At 29.2% G+C, this 18,661-nt stretch overlaps 1 protein-coding gene across 1 annotated transcript; it reads right to left on the bottom strand.

Annotated features, from left to right (window-relative positions):
• Positions 1-9,545: 9,545 nt before the first annotated feature.
• LOC112720782 (kihadalactone A synthase LFS) lies at positions 9,546-18,433 on the bottom strand. Its single transcript, XM_025771869.3, has 11 exons — positions 18,248-18,433; positions 17,985-18,177; positions 17,376-17,453; positions 17,141-17,192; positions 16,668-16,786; positions 15,879-15,976; positions 15,068-15,126; positions 14,910-14,966; positions 14,785-14,830; positions 13,338-13,417; positions 9,546-9,917 (listed from the first exon to the last, which is right to left on the bottom strand). The coding sequence occupies exons 1-11, from the start codon at positions 18,323-18,325 to the stop codon at positions 9,827-9,829; spliced, it is 951 nt and encodes a 316-aa protein (XP_025627654.1). The 5' UTR covers positions 18,326-18,433; the 3' UTR covers positions 9,546-9,826.
• Positions 18,434-18,661: the final 228 nt, after the last annotated feature.

Raw genomic sequence — 18,661 nt, 5'->3', positions numbered from 1 at the left:
CAGTTCTTTACGCCGATGTAAATTATTTTATCTTTTAGAAGATTTAATTAAGTTGTCTTATTTAATCGAATAAGTTATCTTATCTAACTGGTTTACTTTTAGGCTGATTTCCTAAGGACCTATTTAAACACTATTTATGACTTATTCTGATTAAGTTTTTTATGAATAAATTTTTTGGTTGCTAATATACACGTTTTTCTATGTGTGATCAAGTGAGGCGAGTGATTTACTTTGCTTGTTATATGAAGAAAATTGAAAGATCCAATTCAAAGTAATTTTATGTGTTTGTTCTTTCGAATTTTATTCTTTGATCTAGGTTGTCAAGAACAAATTTTTTGAAGGCCTAATAAAAAATTCTTTCTAGTGACCTAAATTGTTAAGAACATGTTTCTAGAAGTCAATAGAAAAAACTTTTTCTACATTTTTTATGTATTTTCACTATGTTTTTTCTTTTTTTTTTTTTAATTTTGTCCTTCTTTTCTTATTCGTGTGTCTACATCTACTATCTTAAAAAATTTTATTAATATTTTTTTTAGAAATTAATCTGTTTAAAGTATAAATTTTTAAAAATTTATTTGTTAGTTTACTCTATCAAAAAATAATAATTAATTTGGTCACTATAACTCAATTGTTACAATATATAATTTAAATATTAAGTTAGAACGTTAAAATATTCATGATTCATTAATAATCATTACTAATATTGTCGTGCATAACTTAACTTAATCGTTATACCTATAATTTGACAGTTATAATTTATAATTTAAAAAAATTATCAAAATAGACATTAACATTTTTAGTACAATCATACTGTGATCTTTCATACGTACTCACTAATATCTCGAAAAATCAGTCACAATTCAATTGAGAAGATCAACATATATGTTTAACAACTGCTATTGAAATTACATATAACTCGAAAAACAAATTATATCACACAACCATCATATTATCATATGATAATTTATATAAGATACATAAAGTAAAAGGTAAAAAGCATCCGAAAAACTTAATGTTCACTTAAATTATTTATACATAAATATTCTTTAAATTATTGCTAATTTAATAGTCAAAATATCTTTTACAGATACTTTTACTCCAAGTCTCGTGTTAAGTGAAAGCTAAAGTATAGCTCATTTTTTGAAAAAAGACGAAATTAAGTAGGCTTCAAGACGAGATATACCTTGAACATACCTTTCATACAAGAACACAGTTATATCACTCCCCTTGTTATTGTTCTTGTATATACAGTACACATATATATGTATATCATACCATTCATCAACTTCTATAATAAATAAATGAGATTTGATTAAAAATTAAAATCGTTTTTAAAATTTTTTTTTTTTGTATTTAAAATTGTCTTTAATATTAAATCTTATTTTAAAATCATCATTTTCCTAATTTTCAGACAAAAATATCATAAACCATAAATTTTAAAATTGGAGAAAGAACAAGATCCAAAAAGGAAGATGATTAAATTGGGATAATGAGAGTGGGATAGACAAGAATGTATTTTCATCTAAAAATTAGGAAAATGATACTTTTACTGTTTGTTTGGGTGTTATTAAATTAGTCTGATTTGCTGACTACCTTACTATAGACATCGCGAGAAGTAACGACAAAGCAGGAGATCATAAACAAACATGATCAAGTCCACATTAGAAACAAGACATCACAGGTCTAAAAGTGACAAGCTTGGTGGAAAGCTCTTATAAAAAAATCGGTGCCAATTTTTATATTATATTCTAGGCCTAAGAGATTGCTAGCGAGAATAATTGAACTGAACATTGAAAGACTACTGCTTACAACTCGCTTTAAGAAGTGTAGAATAATTAGTTCATAAGGACCGCCATTGTATAACCATTCATCAAACAAAAAGGCTACTTACTAGCTTTGCAATAGGAGCTTGCGCGTGGGCCCAAGCTCTATAGGAAAGAAAATAGCATAGAACATAGAAGCGGCTACTCTTTTGCGTTAGGAGTTATGTTATTACCATGATTGTCGTTGTTGAAATACCGCTTAAAGCATTCTTTCTAGATGCAAAAAGAAGAGAAAATGGTTTGGCTTACCACATGCGAATTTAAGAAGCTTATTTCATTCATTGATCTTATTGCAAATACAGAACAAAAATAAAGGATCTGTCATCTTGATAGAGATGGTTTTACCCCGTCAGATATTATTTTCTAGTATCTGGAGCACGGAATATATAAAATATATTTTATAAAGTATTAGAACTATGATTCATACTTAATATTTCGACCTTGCAACTGGACTTTAATTAATGTTGTCGACGCTAAAAGGCACCCGTTCGGCCTTCTCACTTAAAGGGTGAGCTACTATGCTTTTCAATTGAGTGGCATTTCGCAATGGCTTTATTTGCTATATTTTTATCTATTATTTTAGAAATTTATAATTCGTCCATTTTACTGGACGGAATTTTTATGAATTAGATTCATAAGAACCGACTATTCTAAGTTGGGGCCTCCGCCAGCTTAACTTTACACCCCAGAACGCTATTTTTTGTAGACCGAAAAAAATGGACCGGACTATACTCACCCTGGCCCCTCGGGCAACGGCTTTCTCTGAGAGGGGCTCGCTTCTTCAAGCCCCGCCCAACCTATACAAGGTGCTGCTGAAGTTTGACGCAGAGCTTTTTGGTTGTTAATTTATAGCAGCACTGAATAACATCTAACAGCTCCAGTCCTTCTGGTTGGTTTGCACTCCTGTCATCAGGTCACCAACTTCCTTGACCTTCCGGCACTGGACAGGCATCAGCGGCTAATCGGCTCCACCTCTGAAGGCGCACCATCTTTGGTACCATGATTGTCGTTGTTGAAATACCGCTTAAAGCATTCTTTCTAGATGCAAAAAGAAGAGAAAATGGTTGGCTTACCATTAAAATCCCTAAGAGAGTAGATGTTGGGGAAGTCGCATCCGCCCCATCGCAAGCACCTACAATGTCATGATCACATTGGTTTACCTCTTGGGCCGAAATGGGCCCGCGAAGCCGGTCACCGCTTGACTACGCTCCTATCTTACTTTTTAGAAGTTCGACTTGCCTTCCCATTTCTTTTTATTAATTGTGCAGAATGACGCCAGTCAAGTAAGAATCGAATAGCTAGAGGAGATTGTGGTACCAGCCGTACTTAATAATAGAAAGATTTGGCAGAAATATGTAAAATTATCGTATATGCCTTAATAAAATCTTCATTCGATATGGAATGATTTAATATTTCTTTATTTATTAGCATCCGTTGCAAAGACTGAGCGAGAACGGTAAGGGACGTACAACGACGATTGCACCATTATCTGAAATGATAGATTGATTACATAGATTTTTTCAACTATGCGGATTTCGCAGCTTCCGCTGGAACTAAGGCTATTTCCAATGCCTGAAACTAAAAAAAAAAACCTAAGCAACCCAGAGAAGGGCTCAAAATCTGTCCCTTCAGTTGTGTAAGAAGGTGATCCACACGATCACGAGCCCGCTCCCGTCGAGCCTCTTCGACTGAAAAAAGATTTTTTTTTTAGTGCTTGTTTGGGCACCATTATCTTGATAAAAAAAAGATCTTTTTTTTTATTTTTAACATGTTTGACAAATTTTTAGTAGTAAAAGTAAAAGCACTAGAAAAATAAAAAAAAAAAAACATGTTTTTTGAGAAACTGTAATTTACATCTTTTTTTTAAAAGATCTTTTTTTCTTAAAAAAAAGATGTTTTATATTGTTATACCCAAACATAATTGATAGATAAAAAGATCTTTTACATGAGATACCCAAACATAAAATTACTTTTACTTTTCTATAAGATCTTTTAAAAAAGATAACTCGAAAAAAGATATTTTCTTAAAAGCTCACCCAAACAAGCCCTATGTGTTTGGCAAATTTCTAATAGTAAAAGTAAAAACACTAGAAAAATAAAAATATCTTTTTTGAAAAATTACAATTTATATCTTTTTTTTAATTTTTTCTTTAAAAAAAAGATGTTTTTCACGTAACAAATAAACAAAAAATATTTTTATCTTATTTTATCCAAACATAATTGATAAACAAAAAAATCTTTTTACATGAGATATTCAAACATAAAATCACTTTTACTTTTATAAAAGATCTTTTAAATAATATCTAAAATAAGATCTTTTTCGAGAATGGCGGTAAACAAGTCCTTAAAATAAGATTGAATATTAAGAATAATTTTAAATGTAAAATATTTTTAAAAATAATTTTGATTTTCGACTAAAATTATAGAATTTAAAATCATACTTAACCCTAAAAATGGTAATTGTACCAATGCATGGGATAATATTTCAAACTTGTAAAAAGATGATTGATGGCCTTGCTATGGAAGTAGGAGATAGAAGATCTACCAGATTTTTGGAGGATACATGGCTGCAAGTGGGGAAGCTGAAAGACTCCTTTCCGAGACTCTTCTTAATTTCAAATAAAAAAGGATTAGTAATTGGGGAGTGTGGATTCTGGGATGGAATAGAGTGGGTTTGACACTTCCAATGGAGAAGAGAACTACGACAATGGGAGACAGATACATTGAACCAACTGCTTCATGTCGTGCAATCTTTTAGATTAATAGCAGATGTGCAAGATAGAGTGGTGTTAAATTTGATAAGGAAGACATTTATTATACTAATTCATTTGTGAAGGTTTTGCAGGAAGAGATTTTGGAGGAGGAGCTTCTAAGATACAAGTTCACAAAGGAGATCTGGAAAGGCCTAATTCCACTTCGAGTGGAGTTATTTGCTTGGTTTGTATTGGTAGGGCGGGTTAATACAAAGGACCGGTTGAGTAGGTTGGGGATCCTACAACAGAATGATGTTTTGTGCGTGCTGTGTAAAAAAGATGTTGAAAATATACAACATCTATTTATTACTTATTGGTACTCTTGGCAGGTGTGGTGTGCTTGAATCTCAGCGTTTGGACAGACGTGGGTTGTCCCTAGTACCTTGAAAGAACTTTTCGAGAGTTGGAGATCCGTGCCGATGGAAAAAGAGAGGCGCAAGTATTGGCTACTTGGATTCTTTTCAATTATATGGATTATTTGGTTACGCTGAAATGATGCCATATTTCATAGCAAGATAACAGAAATTGGCGACTGTGGGTCATTCTCTTGTGCTACAGAGTGAGATTGTAATTAACTCATGTTGTTGATGGCTATACCGGAAATGACATAAGAGTTGTGATGGCTATATTGTTATTGTTTTAATGTAGCTTTGCTCCACTTGAATGTTGAACTCTTACTTTCAAAAAAAAGATGATTGAGCTGAAAAGTGAATCGTAGTTTTTTTCTTTTTAAGATTTATAATGATAAAATTTTAATTCAATGAACTGTAATACTTCTTACCAATAGAAATATCAATTGTTTTAGTAATTAACTAATTTAATAGAAGAATCTTGTATCTTTTGCCGTTATATTTACTTTATACAAATTAAATATGACAAAAAAAACCCCAAATGCACCCCTTAATTAATTAATACATTTTATGCAACTTTTTTTTTAAAATTTATTAGTTTTAAACTTTTAATTTTAAAAGTTAGCGATAGGCTACAAATGTTTCTCTATGTTTTTAGTTCTCTCTACGTTCCCCTCAAGATACCAAAAGTCAGTTTAGCCTTTAAAAAGGATAAACTGATAAATCTGTCTTCATTCTTCTTTTCTTTTTCTTTTTTCTTTTTCCTTTTTTAAACAAAAACAAGGCTCGTCCTTAAATGCTCCTTGCTAAATATGGAGTGCTGCACACCTTGTGAATTCATTAAATCTGAACTCTTCATTTATTATATTTTATTTGAATGGTCTAGATTTAAAAAGGTAACCTGCTAATCAGGTTAATCATTTTTTTACAAATTTTAAATTTTTTTTGTAAGTCTCAGATATTGGGCCGAAGTTCAAAATAAAAAAAGTATATAAATATTAAAAACAACATGTTTGTAAAAAAAGGTTATTGGACTTTAGAATTAAAATAAATAATACATAAAAAATAAGTTAAAAATTCATGTACTAAATTTAGAAAAAAAAAGATATATTAGAATCTTAAAAAAAATATTATTAAATATATATTATGTATATAATATTAAAATTTAAATAAATTTTGTTTTATGTGAAATAAAATTATAATATTAAATATAAATACAATGATAAAAAATTGTGTTATATATAATATTAAAATTTAAATAAATTTTATTTTGTGAGAAACAAAATTATAACATTAAATATGAACAAAATGATAAAAGATTTTGTATTATATTAATTTAATTAAAAAAATATATATACAACGTAAAAAAACAAACAAACATATAATAATCTTATTTTGTGCGAAAAAATTCATATAATTTTTTATTAACAATTTTTTTATTGAAATATGTCATTTTACTATATTTATAATATATTATTTGGGATAATTATATTATTTTAGTTAATATATATTATTTAAAAAATATTTAAATTTTATTATTTTGTATTAAGAATATTATTAAAAATATATTATTAGTTTTTCTTAAAATAATACTTTCTTTTCTTTGGTTCAAATACTATGACAATAAAAAAATTTTACGTAACTGCGTCTACTTAATAAATATTATATTCATTTATTTCTATATTGTATGTAAAATAAATAATTAATGTTTAAAAAAGTTAATAAAAAAAAAAGAAGTATTTTTTTTTATCAACTCTTGGGTGAATATAGAGACTATGTCATTTGAACTATAGCTCGTTGGCAAAGAAAAAAATACTATTAATTATATATTAAATAGAATAATTATTTATTAGGCTCATTCTTATACAAATAAATATTTTTTTTAGTTTTATATCTGCAATATTTTATACTAATTAGCTTCAAAATTTAATTATTTTTTGAATAAATTAATAAAAAATAATACAAATAATTGTTTAAATATAATTGTATTTTAATTTTTTATTCTATTACGTACACGTTGAGGATAATTTGAAATAAAAGATAATGGACTTGTTGTAACTAGCATGTACTTTGTGCTTTGACCGCGCGTATTCGTCTGAGAATCATGGCGCCTTCATGGAGACCGGGTTCTTCAACAGAATCAGTTTTGGTTTAGAGTTAGCCAACCAGCAGCGGCGACAGTCAGCGTCTTCCTTTTCTATGGCAGCAATTTTTCGCGCTTTGAAAGTCCATTTATGGTAGAGGTGGAATGGGGTGAGTTCAAGAACGTCAAAATCTGTGGCTAGACAGAACAATAGTGGAAGCCCCTGCTAACAAACAAAACAGTGAAAATGCTTGAAGACATGACATCAACAATAATAGAGTAACGGAGGAATTCGATCAAATTTTCTGAGTACTTTTCTGGTCTAAAGATAGTTCTGTGTTACGAGCGAATTAGTTTTTTTGTTAGTGCCGGTTTGTTTGTTCAGTCCATGATAAAAAAAATAACAATAATAAATAAATTTAATTTACTTAATCACTTTTGATAGTAGGTTAACTCTTTTAAAAAGTGCTGCACTCCCTACTTTACCTGGAGTGCACTAGCTTTCGCCCAAAAACAATCAATAAAAAGATAGTAGTAGACCCTATTTTAAAATAAGTATGATAAGATTACTAAATGTAAGAATGAGAATTTCTGAAATCTTATTAGACATACAACATTAGTCCAATCTCCATTGCAATTGCAATTCAGATAAGTGGGAACAAGTTTAGTGGGGTTAATCCACGTGTGTATGCTTCCAAGAAGATAATTGGTATGGCAAATTTTATAGTATTTGTTACTTAATATCTAATTTTTGTCTAATGTTTTTTATAATAAAATTTAAATATTTAAAAATTATGTATTTTTAAATTAAATATTAATTTTTAATTTTTTCTTAACAAACTAAGCATGTCCTTTTAACCATCATAACAAATTAACAATGACCTAATTGGTATATTCTTTTGCATAAGAGCATGAGGATATGGGAACCTTTTTGGTACAAGTGGGAATGCTTGCTTATCCACCTTATCTCATTCGAAAGGCCATTGTTATCACCGGTTGCTCAATTAACAATTATTGTTCTCGTAATCTCTCATTCCTTTATATCCTTAAAAGCTCTCGTTAAGTGTCAAAAGGATAACTTCCACCATGGATCCACATACAGTATAAGTTACTATGGCCGTATAAAGCACTTGTCAAGACGGATATGGGGATTAATCCTTAATATGGAGATGTGCTAAAGTTATTATAAAAGGAACAATGCTATGTGCAATAAAATTTATTATTTAATATTTAATTAATTTTAAATATTAAAGACTAAATTTTAAATTCTAAAGGTTAATACTACAAAAATAAAATATCAATTCAAAATATTTGCTAATATTAATAAAAGATGTTGTCCCATAACATTTCTCATTTATTAAATCTCAATGAAATATGAAATTGTCATATAACTTTTGATTCATTATATATAAAACTTAAATTTATGCATAAAAAAATTTATATGCATAAAATAATTTGAGCTTAAAATGATATATAGATATATTTTTGTATCACTTTTAATTTTATTTTTTTAATTTTTTTTCCTTAAAATATAAACTACCACCCTTCACCACAATCTCTCCGGAAAAGTGATTGAGATCCTAGAAGAGGATCACCCACTGCTGGTTCGGCAAAGCTATCAGGTGGTGGTAAGATTGGGGTAAGAATTTTATTGATTATTACGACAACTATGATGCGTGTAAAAATTAAAAAAATCGACCACCGGTATTTATATGAAAATACAAAATAACATCAAAAATAAATTAAATAACATATTTATATATAAATATATAATAATTAATTTGATAACCGATTTTTTATGTACAGATAACATTTTTGTTATTTTATGAACATCAGTTACAATAGAATTAACCACATCAGTATTCTAGGTCTTGTTTCGAATTCCAAATGTGGCACTCCTAATAGATCTAGCAAGGTGGTGTTACCATATTGGTAAACAGAGATTTTTCCCTATTAAATTTTTTTTTCTTTAAATAATGAACGGATTATAATCTTTTATCCTTGATTTTGAATTTTTTATTATATTATATTTATTGCGTTATGTTTATTATATTGTACTTTTAAAAATTTTTAAAAAAGAATTTCTATTAATTCTCCCTTATATCTACAATTCTACATAGATTGTAAAACTATAGACCCATCTTTGTTGGAATCGAAAAATAAAACCTCGTAGCAGAAATGAAAGAGGGAGTATAAATCCTCTCCAATGAAAAAAAAAATGAAAAAAAAAAAAACTGAATGGTGTCCAATGTTTAAAGGTGAGAGATCACACTTTAGTCTCTCAAGTGTTAAAAAAACTGGAGAAAATCCATTTCCTATCCTATAAACTACATTAAATATGCACTCTTTTTCTTCCCCACAGTAAAAATTATAGAATGCATCAATGCTCAGTTAATTCAAATTGTTCAGCATTTACTTTCCACCAGTTCAAGCATAATCAAATGAGAAAAAAAAAATTATCCAAAAGAGAAATACTCAAATGTTAATAGAGACATAGAGTAATAGGTGAATAAAGACATGACCAATAACAAAACAATAATCTTAAACAGAAATTAATTTATACTTTAATTTAAAACATCACCGTTATAATGAGCACAATCAACCAGACTATTAATTCCTCCAGAATTGAAACAATTGAAGAGAAATTAATCAAATCCTACTTTATTTAGAAGGCTGACAACATAAAGAACGACACTGTACCGTGCAATAAGCTATTAACTATAATACATTTTCTAGTAGCTAGTCATTATTATGAATTTAAACTGAAGCAGGGTCTTCTGGTTTATCCCGTGCCCTTTAACAAAGCCTTTGGTTTCTTCAATTGGATGAGCATTTTAGCTCCTTTTCAGAGCCATATGTGAGCCTGAACCGCTCATTAAGGTAGTCCCCACTACGAATTGGAGGGAATCTGCACCAAACATTGCCAAATATGCTTATAGCATCTTATTGCGTGTAAAGGTAAAATTTTGAACAAAATGTATGCATACATATGTCGTGAATGTATAGCTTTCTTTAAAGAATCCAATTAACGTTGGAATAATATTTGTCCATTGTCTCTTTTGTGTGGCCATGTTTGTTTGACTTTTAGCCTGTGCAGATTGGTAATGGAAATTGTACCCCACTCTGTAATTTTGGATTTAGTTTTGAGTTTTGATCCACTTTCAATGAAACAGCTACTTTCATGCTATCAAAATTAGAATCTATATCTGTACCGCTTTTTCTTTCATCTTGGTTCAGTCTGACTAGTCTCTACTGACTAATTCAAAAGAATCCTACCAATGGAGATTTTAATTAAACCCTTAGCAACTCCAATGCTGCTCATCCTAAGAGCAATTCCAATGGGATAAAAGTGGAGACCCTTCTCTGACATAGAAGGACTTTGAAGCGTTGGAGTGAAAAGGAATGCAATTCCTTCACGTGGACCAAGAAGGGGAGTCCCTTCTCAGAGGGACTCTTGCATTCCAATCAAGTTTGGACACATGGCAAATAAGTAAAAATAAATTAAAATATATAACATATATATTAAATTAATAATTAAATTATATTAAATAATTATATTTTTATTTAATTAAAAATTTATATTAATAAATTAACTATAATTAATAATTATATTTTTATTTAATTAATAATTTATATTAATTATTTAAATCATAATTAATATAAATAATTATGCTAAATTAATATTAAATATTATTTATAATGTTATATTAAATTAGAATTAATTAAATTTGTTTACATAAAAAAAACTTGATTGAACACATATGTAAATTTCACAATATTTGTCGTCAACTATAGATTTGCATTATGTTTTTCTTTATATAATTTTACAAATTAGTTTAATTTTGAATTATATATTGCGTATTATTATTATGTATGAAGTTATTAATTTTTTTTAATATTAATATTTTTTAATGATAAATTATTTTTAAATTTATAAATTTTAATAATATTATTGTAAAAAATAGTAACTATATTAATTTTAATTAATTAATTAATTAAGTGGGACCACAATAGGGACTAAAATTAGTTCTTCCTAATGGAGAAGAGAAAGATGCTTTGAGTTCCTATTTACTGTTTATGACGCAAAAGCTGATGTAGAGTTACTTTTTATGACAGGTGGGGTATAAATAGGGATTGGGATGAGTTCTCTACTGGAGATGGTCTAAGAGCACCTCCAATGGTGAGTTCCTCTTTGACTTTTTTCTGACATATAGGAACTCTAACCATTGGAGGAGAGAAGGAGTGAGTTCCCGCATAAGGATCAAAATAAGGGAGTCCCTCTAAGCAGGGACTCAAATTAACCAATAATAACTTGCCATTTGGCAAGTTATTATAAAAAAATAATAATATAAAATCTGAAATAATTAAATAATTAAATAATAATTAAGTTAGTAATAATTATAATAAAAATTATATTAAATAATTATATTTTTATTTAATTAATAATTTATATTAATTATTTATATTATAATTAATATTGAATATTATTTATATTATTATATTAAATTATAATTAATTAAATTTACTTACATTAAAAAATAAATTTAATTTTTATACCTTATAAAATAATTTTTAGTTGAGTTGGTTATTTTTATTTTTAAAATTTAAAATGCTAATGATATTATTAAAATTAGCAGTTGTAAACACAAAACTATAAATTAGTATAATCTCGAATTATATATTGTGTATTATTATTATATATGAATTTATTTAATATTAATATCTTTTAATAATGAATTATTTTTAAATTTATAAATTCAAATAATTATTGAAAAAAATTAATTATATTAATTTTAAGTATTTTAATTAATTAATTAAGTGGGACCACAATAGGGACTAAAGTTAGTTCCTCCTAATGGAGAAGAGATAGATGCTTTGAGTTCCTATTTATTGTTTATGACGCAAAAACTGATGTGGAGTTACTTTTTATGACAGGTGGGCCATAAACAGGAATTGGGATGAGTTCCCTAACGAAGATGGTCTAAGTTTCTCCTCTGACATAAGGGCACTTTTGCCCATTGGAGTGTGAACTCAAATGAATTCCTTCACATGGATCGATGAGAAAAGTTCCTAGTACACGTCAACAAATATTTGACACGTGGAATGTCAATAAAAAATTAAATATATGAAATTATCATTGTATTGTATACATATATATTATGACCGTTGCATATTACATATAAATAAATTAAAATATATATTACATACATATTATATGTATGTTAATTAATTTTGCAAATTAGTTTAATTATATTTTTTTATATTAAGTAATTTTATAAATTAGTTTAAATTAATTATTATAATAATTAATTATATTACATCATTATATCTCTATTTAATTAATAATTATAATAATTAATAGTGAATTATTTTTGAATTTATAAATTTTAATAATATTATTGTAAAAAAATAATAACTACATTAATTTTAATTATTTTAATTAATTAATTAATTAAATGGGACCACAATAGAGACTAAAGTTAATTTCTTTTTATGGAGAAGAAAGAAATGTTTTGAATTCCTATTTCCTCTTTATGATGCAAAAGCTTATGTGAAATTACTTTTATGACAGGCGAGTCATAAAAAGGGATTTGGATGAGTTTCCCACTGAAAATTGTTTAAGAAAAATGCAGAGAATAATATTGTCCATCAGGATTTAAATACGATAGACTTGTCCCTCACTATTCGAAAAAAATAGTGACTCCTTTCTCCCCTTTCTTTCTCCCTTCCCCTTCCCCTTCCCCTTCCCCTTCCCCATCCCCAGTCTGCTCTGCTTTTTATTTTCTAAATTTGTCATACTAACCTTCTTATGGCGTATCTTTTCCCTTTTGTGGTGTTTTTAGTTATTTTTATGGTTGGTTTTGGTACGATGATGTGGGAGAAAGATCATTTAAGGGACGTTTTTTGTCCATAAAAATATTTAAAATATTCAGATCTATGCGGAGAAAAAGAGGAGGTATTTTACTGTGTTACACACTTGGACCCTTCTGTGTAGATTTAGAAAAAAAGAAGATTAACATTTGTCTTTATTTTTATTTATTAAAATTCATTGTAATCGAACACTGCACCTGCTTTCAACCTTTAGTTCAACATAGAGAATATTTATTTTCTTTTCTAAATATAGAATTAATGTTTTATATGCAATTTGTAAGTACGGCTATTTTTATGAATGAAACTTTTTTTTCTCTATAAAAAGAAAAAGAAATGAGCTTGTTGGATCGGAGAAGATTAGGTCATTTTCAAATGTTAAAGACTATACTTTGTCTCCAGTGATTTTGGTCAGGTCATGGTCAGGGACGAGATTAGGAGTTTATAAATTTGTTAATACCTTGGGGGAGATGATTCGCTGCAGCAACTTTCAAAGCATTCAACCACACAATCTGAGGGTGGGTCCAAGAAGAATGCCATCTACAAAATTACATGTTAATCATATTTCGTTAGAATGCATAATCAAAATCATGCTAAGTTCTAATTGACTACATGAGCTAATAATAAACACCATTATGATGAAGCCAAATTTATAGGGTATTTGGTAGAAAGAAACAATATCACACAATCTATGACATCAGAAAAATCCGTGTCCAATGTTTTTTCAATAAATAAACGTTGAGTAAAACCTCAAATTGATTCCCTAAACTTTTTTGAAGTGATCACTTTAATCCCTGATATTTGTTTATTAGCTATTAGTCTCTTAATTTTCAAAAATTGCGAAACAAATCAATCTGTTTTGGTAAGTTTTTGATAGTTTGGAATTGGGATTAAAATGTCCTCTTTGCAAGTTTAGGGATTAATCTATCTCACAATAAAAAATTAAGAACTAATGACTAATGAACAAAATGAAGGACTAATATGGAATTAATTAATGCATGTCCTATCTCTGCTCTCAACTACCCATTTCAATAATATCCATGCAAAAATATTCAGTTTAAAATTCTTCATATCCTCCAGAGAAAGACATGTGGCACACATTGGGCAATTTCATCTAGCATAATGAATCAGGTAGTTCACCGTCCAAAATTTTTAACATTTTTTTGTCACTAGAATTTGTATGTGATCACGCTTTCAACATGGACCCATATAAATAATGTTTGTATGAAAGGAAGTTATGTCATTTATCAGTATCATCATTTGTTACAAATCAAATAATGGATGTATTCTATACTAGTCAATTACCCATGCGTAAAATAAGTGTGAAGAACACACAACAGTCAACATTTCTAAGGGTCATTTAGGATTGAATTTTGAAAAAAAAGTATCTTTTTTATTTTTTTAAAAAAATATTTTATATTTGGAAAGACTTTTTAAGAGAGAATTTTCAAATATTAAAAATGTCTTTTACTTCTAATTTTATTCTAAAATCAAAGTATTGTTGACATTTAGAAAAAAACAAAAAATTTATTTTTTTTAAAGATGTATCTAAATATATTTAAAATTTAATAAAGTATTTTTTTCACTCAAAGAAGCCAATCCAAACAAACACTTAATCCATCCAGGATGGTACGAAGAATAAGTACTCCTTCCATTCCATATTGGCCGTCATTTTCTTTTTTTGGTAGTTGGTACACTCAAAAATCACGATTTTAATACAAATTGTATCTAGATATTTATGAAATACTAAAAAAAATGTAAAAAAAGATTGTCAGTGTTGACCAACGGCAGTAAAAGAATATTTATAAATTTAATCAAACCATCATAAGTCATCATTCTAGAATATAAATTAAAGGGCAACAACAAAGTAAGGAAACTGAAGAAGTGATCAGTAAAGTAGTAATTACCGAATAACGCTCCTTTCCAGTTGGAATGACTCTGTGAAGTGTTGACCTACAAGAGTAATATGACAAAAGTTGAGAATAAACATAACAAAATAGCTCCTTTTAAGTTGTTCGATGATGGATTTTACCGGTATATACAATTTGTCCACCTCTCCATCAAGTCCCCAATGTTCACAATAAAGGCCCTGTGGAATGCAAAATTTTAGTGCAAAATAGTCTACAATAGTACAGTCTTTAGATAATATAATTCAGTTTGTTTACCAAAATTTCATACTCATGAACTCACCCTTCTACATGAGACACATCCTCCCAGACTCGAGGTTGCTTGAACTTCTCCTTACAGATCTGTAATACAAGATTTTAAAAATTAGAAATTAGGTTAAATTACAATGAGCTCCACCAAGGTTGAGTAGATATTACACATAACACCCCCCATGACTATTAGTACAATGTAACACAAGGCATCTTTGAAGTTTGAGTAACATTGACCTTGCTAAAGTTTAGGTGACATGGTACCTAACACCAGGTATTTTGTAAACAAATAAGAGGCCAGTGAAAATATGACAAATCAGAGGGAATCATGTGTAATACCTAAACTTGAGGAAGGTCAGTGTAATTTACTCTAAAACTTGTATGATATACCCCCAATGAATGAACTGTAAGGGAAGGAATCAAAGGAGAGGAAGCTGTTAGTCACAAACTGTAGACGTGGCAGTCCAAAATGTTAGAATTTTTATATTTTATGTGGTCCAATCTTATTAATATGGTAGCAGATAATTATAAAAACACAATGTAATCCATCATTGTTGATGAATTAGAAGAGTCCATTTGGCTTAAGATTGAACATTGGCTATGGCTGGAAGTAGGTAGATCATCATTTTTCCACTTACGTGGAATACTGTGACTAAGAACTTCTGGCACGAAAGTCGAGAGGAAGACTCAGGATGCATCAGGAATCCAATTAGATTTGCAATCAGAATCCTCATACAAGGAGAATAGAATTTTCTGCTTGTAAGGAGTTCAACTCCATGTCTTCTTTAATGCCTATGACTTGTTGCAATCCTAGATTATTAGGTACACTAAAGGAAGATGAGAACCTGCAGTCCCGGAACACCGTCGGTCACCAAGAGAGTGATCATGCCATAATCTGAATGAGCAGAGGCACCACATAACTCTTCATATGATCCCAATTCACCTGATGCAATTGGAAGGCATGTTACCAAAGTGAAAATATCACATAGGATATAATTTGTTTGTAAAACACCCCTATAGGGTCAATCATATAACAGTAATAAAACAGCATTAAAAACTCAGAATATAAAACACACTTCAATTGATTGCCACCATAGTTGAAGTTTCTTTGACTCTGGTCTAGCCACAAAGTAGAAATTAACAGTAGAAGGATATATTTTAGAATCAGATAATTTGTTTGGAAACCTTGTCCTAAGGCCCAATGCACAGAACACTAATAGCAAAGCAGAAAGAACTTATTCTAAAATAAAAATACAACCTTCAGTTACCACCAGAAGTGCATTTTCTCTGATCGAGATCTACCAAAGGGAGTATGTGCAACAAATAAAGTTAAAATATACAATATAAAATTCATTGAATACATGGCATTATGTATTTTAAATTGGATTACACAGAATGGTGCCCATGTTCATGTGCAGAGTAGTTCATGGCATCAAAATCAATACATGAAAACAAGGAATTTATGTTCCCACTTCTAAATTCAAAATGCCGTTTTGGCCAGGAAGTAACTATAATATAATATAACAAGTGAAATGAAGTAAAAATCAACATAAAATATAGTATTTGAGGCACTTTTAACAAACTTAGACATAAATACATGGTATCCTATTAAGGTCAGGGAAATGTTAATAAACCTGGATAATGCAAAAGGCGAAGAAAAGCTGCTGGTTTGTTTAAGGCTGTCTTCTCAAAAAAATCATCATCCAGATTTAGGGACAGAGCTATTAGAGACATCAGCTTTCTCCCGGCTTCCCTGGAGATGAATAGAAAAACAGTCAAATTCTAAATCTAAACATCATAACAAAAGAAAGAACCAAAGAAAATGTAAACGTGAATATGAATGCCCACCCATCCTTTTCTTCAGTATATACAATAATACCCCACATAGAAACAAACTCTCACTAAATAAAAAGGCATGAATAAAGCTCTTGATAAAAAGAAGTTAATTTTTTGTTTTTGGTACAAACACTATGTGGAACAAAAATAGAAACCTAAAAAAAAATAGATATTCAGTTTTCACATTCTTAGGAACAAATATTAAGGTTTCCATTTTATATTTTCCGGAATGTAAAATCTCACAGTTCATATCAAATTATCGGTAACTTACAACAATTTCCATATTAAGGATTCCATTGTAGGTCTCCAATCTGGTAACAGTTCTGGAGTGTCCATAACAGAAAAGGGGAAAACAAAAACGAAACAAAAATCTCATGTTAAGTCGATACAAAATAATAACAGGTGGAGAAGTAAGCGTGTTATCACCCACGAAAAATTCAACCAACACAAATTAACATACTCACTGCCTCACAGGTATATTATAAGGATAAGTAAATAAGCCACACCTTGAGAAGGCCATTGATTCAGGTTAACACTACTGCTATCTTCCAAATTACCAATGTAATAGCTCTCTTTTGCGTCACCTGGTTAAAAGGAATCATCACACAAGTTACCAGATTTTGCTAAAAGTATCCTAAGTGTATTAGTTGAATATAAGTAATGTACCTAAAGACTGAAGATTGTTCATTTTATAATTAAAAACAATAAAAATAATGGCATTGTGTACAATACACACTTCTTTAAATTCATCCAACTTCACTCCCCACTAAACAAATTCCCATTAAATATACCCAAGCTAAAGCTTTCAACCTTTCATGTGTTTAATGCCCAATTTTGGTATATACAAGCGGATATTATTTTGACACCAATATTTTAACAACGCAATCTCTTAATATTTTGTTAATTTAAAAAAATTTCAAACACACAATTAATTAACAAGGTGCAGAAATGTCGGGTGTGCCAATTGTGTTTTCTTTTTAGCGTCATTAAAAAAATCAACCATCTTGTTTTCTCAATAAAAATCTTCCACCTTTGTGTGTACTGTTCATGAGTACCAACACCCTTGTTAGCAAAACCCCCCGCCCCCAAAAAAATGAAGAAAATGGAATATTAACCTTTGGAGTGTGAAGAGGGATCAAGGTTCTCAGAGTAGAGAGGAGTGTAACCCCTGTATTCCTTGCGTGACAAGCTCAATTTGTAGTTCAATGGAAATGTGAAGAACTTGGCGCTTTGTTGAAACGCTGAACTCAGAAGCTGGTCGTCAACGCCGTGGTTCACGAGGTAAAAGAATCCATAATCAACGCATGCCTATTCATCACTCATGAAATTCATTATCTTTATCAACGCATGTCAAGTGAGGGATGAAATTAACGGTTACCTGACGAATAGAGTTGGCGGTGGAGAGACGATCAGGTGAGGAAAGGTCTACCATAGGGAGCCTCAGCTTCGTCGCCATTACCAATTCTTATTTCTTTCTTTGTTGTTTCAGCAGTGGCGCTTACTCACTTCAGTGGGTTTGGTTCGGCCAGTAAAATCAGCCATTTATTTGTGTATAAATATGAATGGTTTAATTTATTTTTAATGTATATTTATATTTTAATATGTATTTTATATTTGTGATTAATTTTAATGACTGATTTTAATGTATACGTAGCATAAATAGAATTATAGATGTTCTATAGTAAGACATTTATATTTTTTTTTCAAAAAAATAAGAGAAAATATTGAAAAAATTATTCTAAAAAATCGTTAGGAAGATTTAATTATTAAAAAGGATCTTTAATATTAAAAT

The sequence above is a fragment of the Arachis hypogaea genome, chromosome 11, assembly GCF_003086295.3.
Source record: "Arachis hypogaea cultivar Tifrunner chromosome 11, arahy.Tifrunner.gnm2.J5K5, whole genome shotgun sequence".
Classification (NCBI taxonomy): Eukaryota; Viridiplantae; Streptophyta; class Magnoliopsida; order Fabales; family Fabaceae; genus Arachis; species Arachis hypogaea.
The sequence above is the reverse complement of the archived record's forward strand: the minus strand, read 5'-3'. Positions and strand labels throughout refer to the sequence as shown.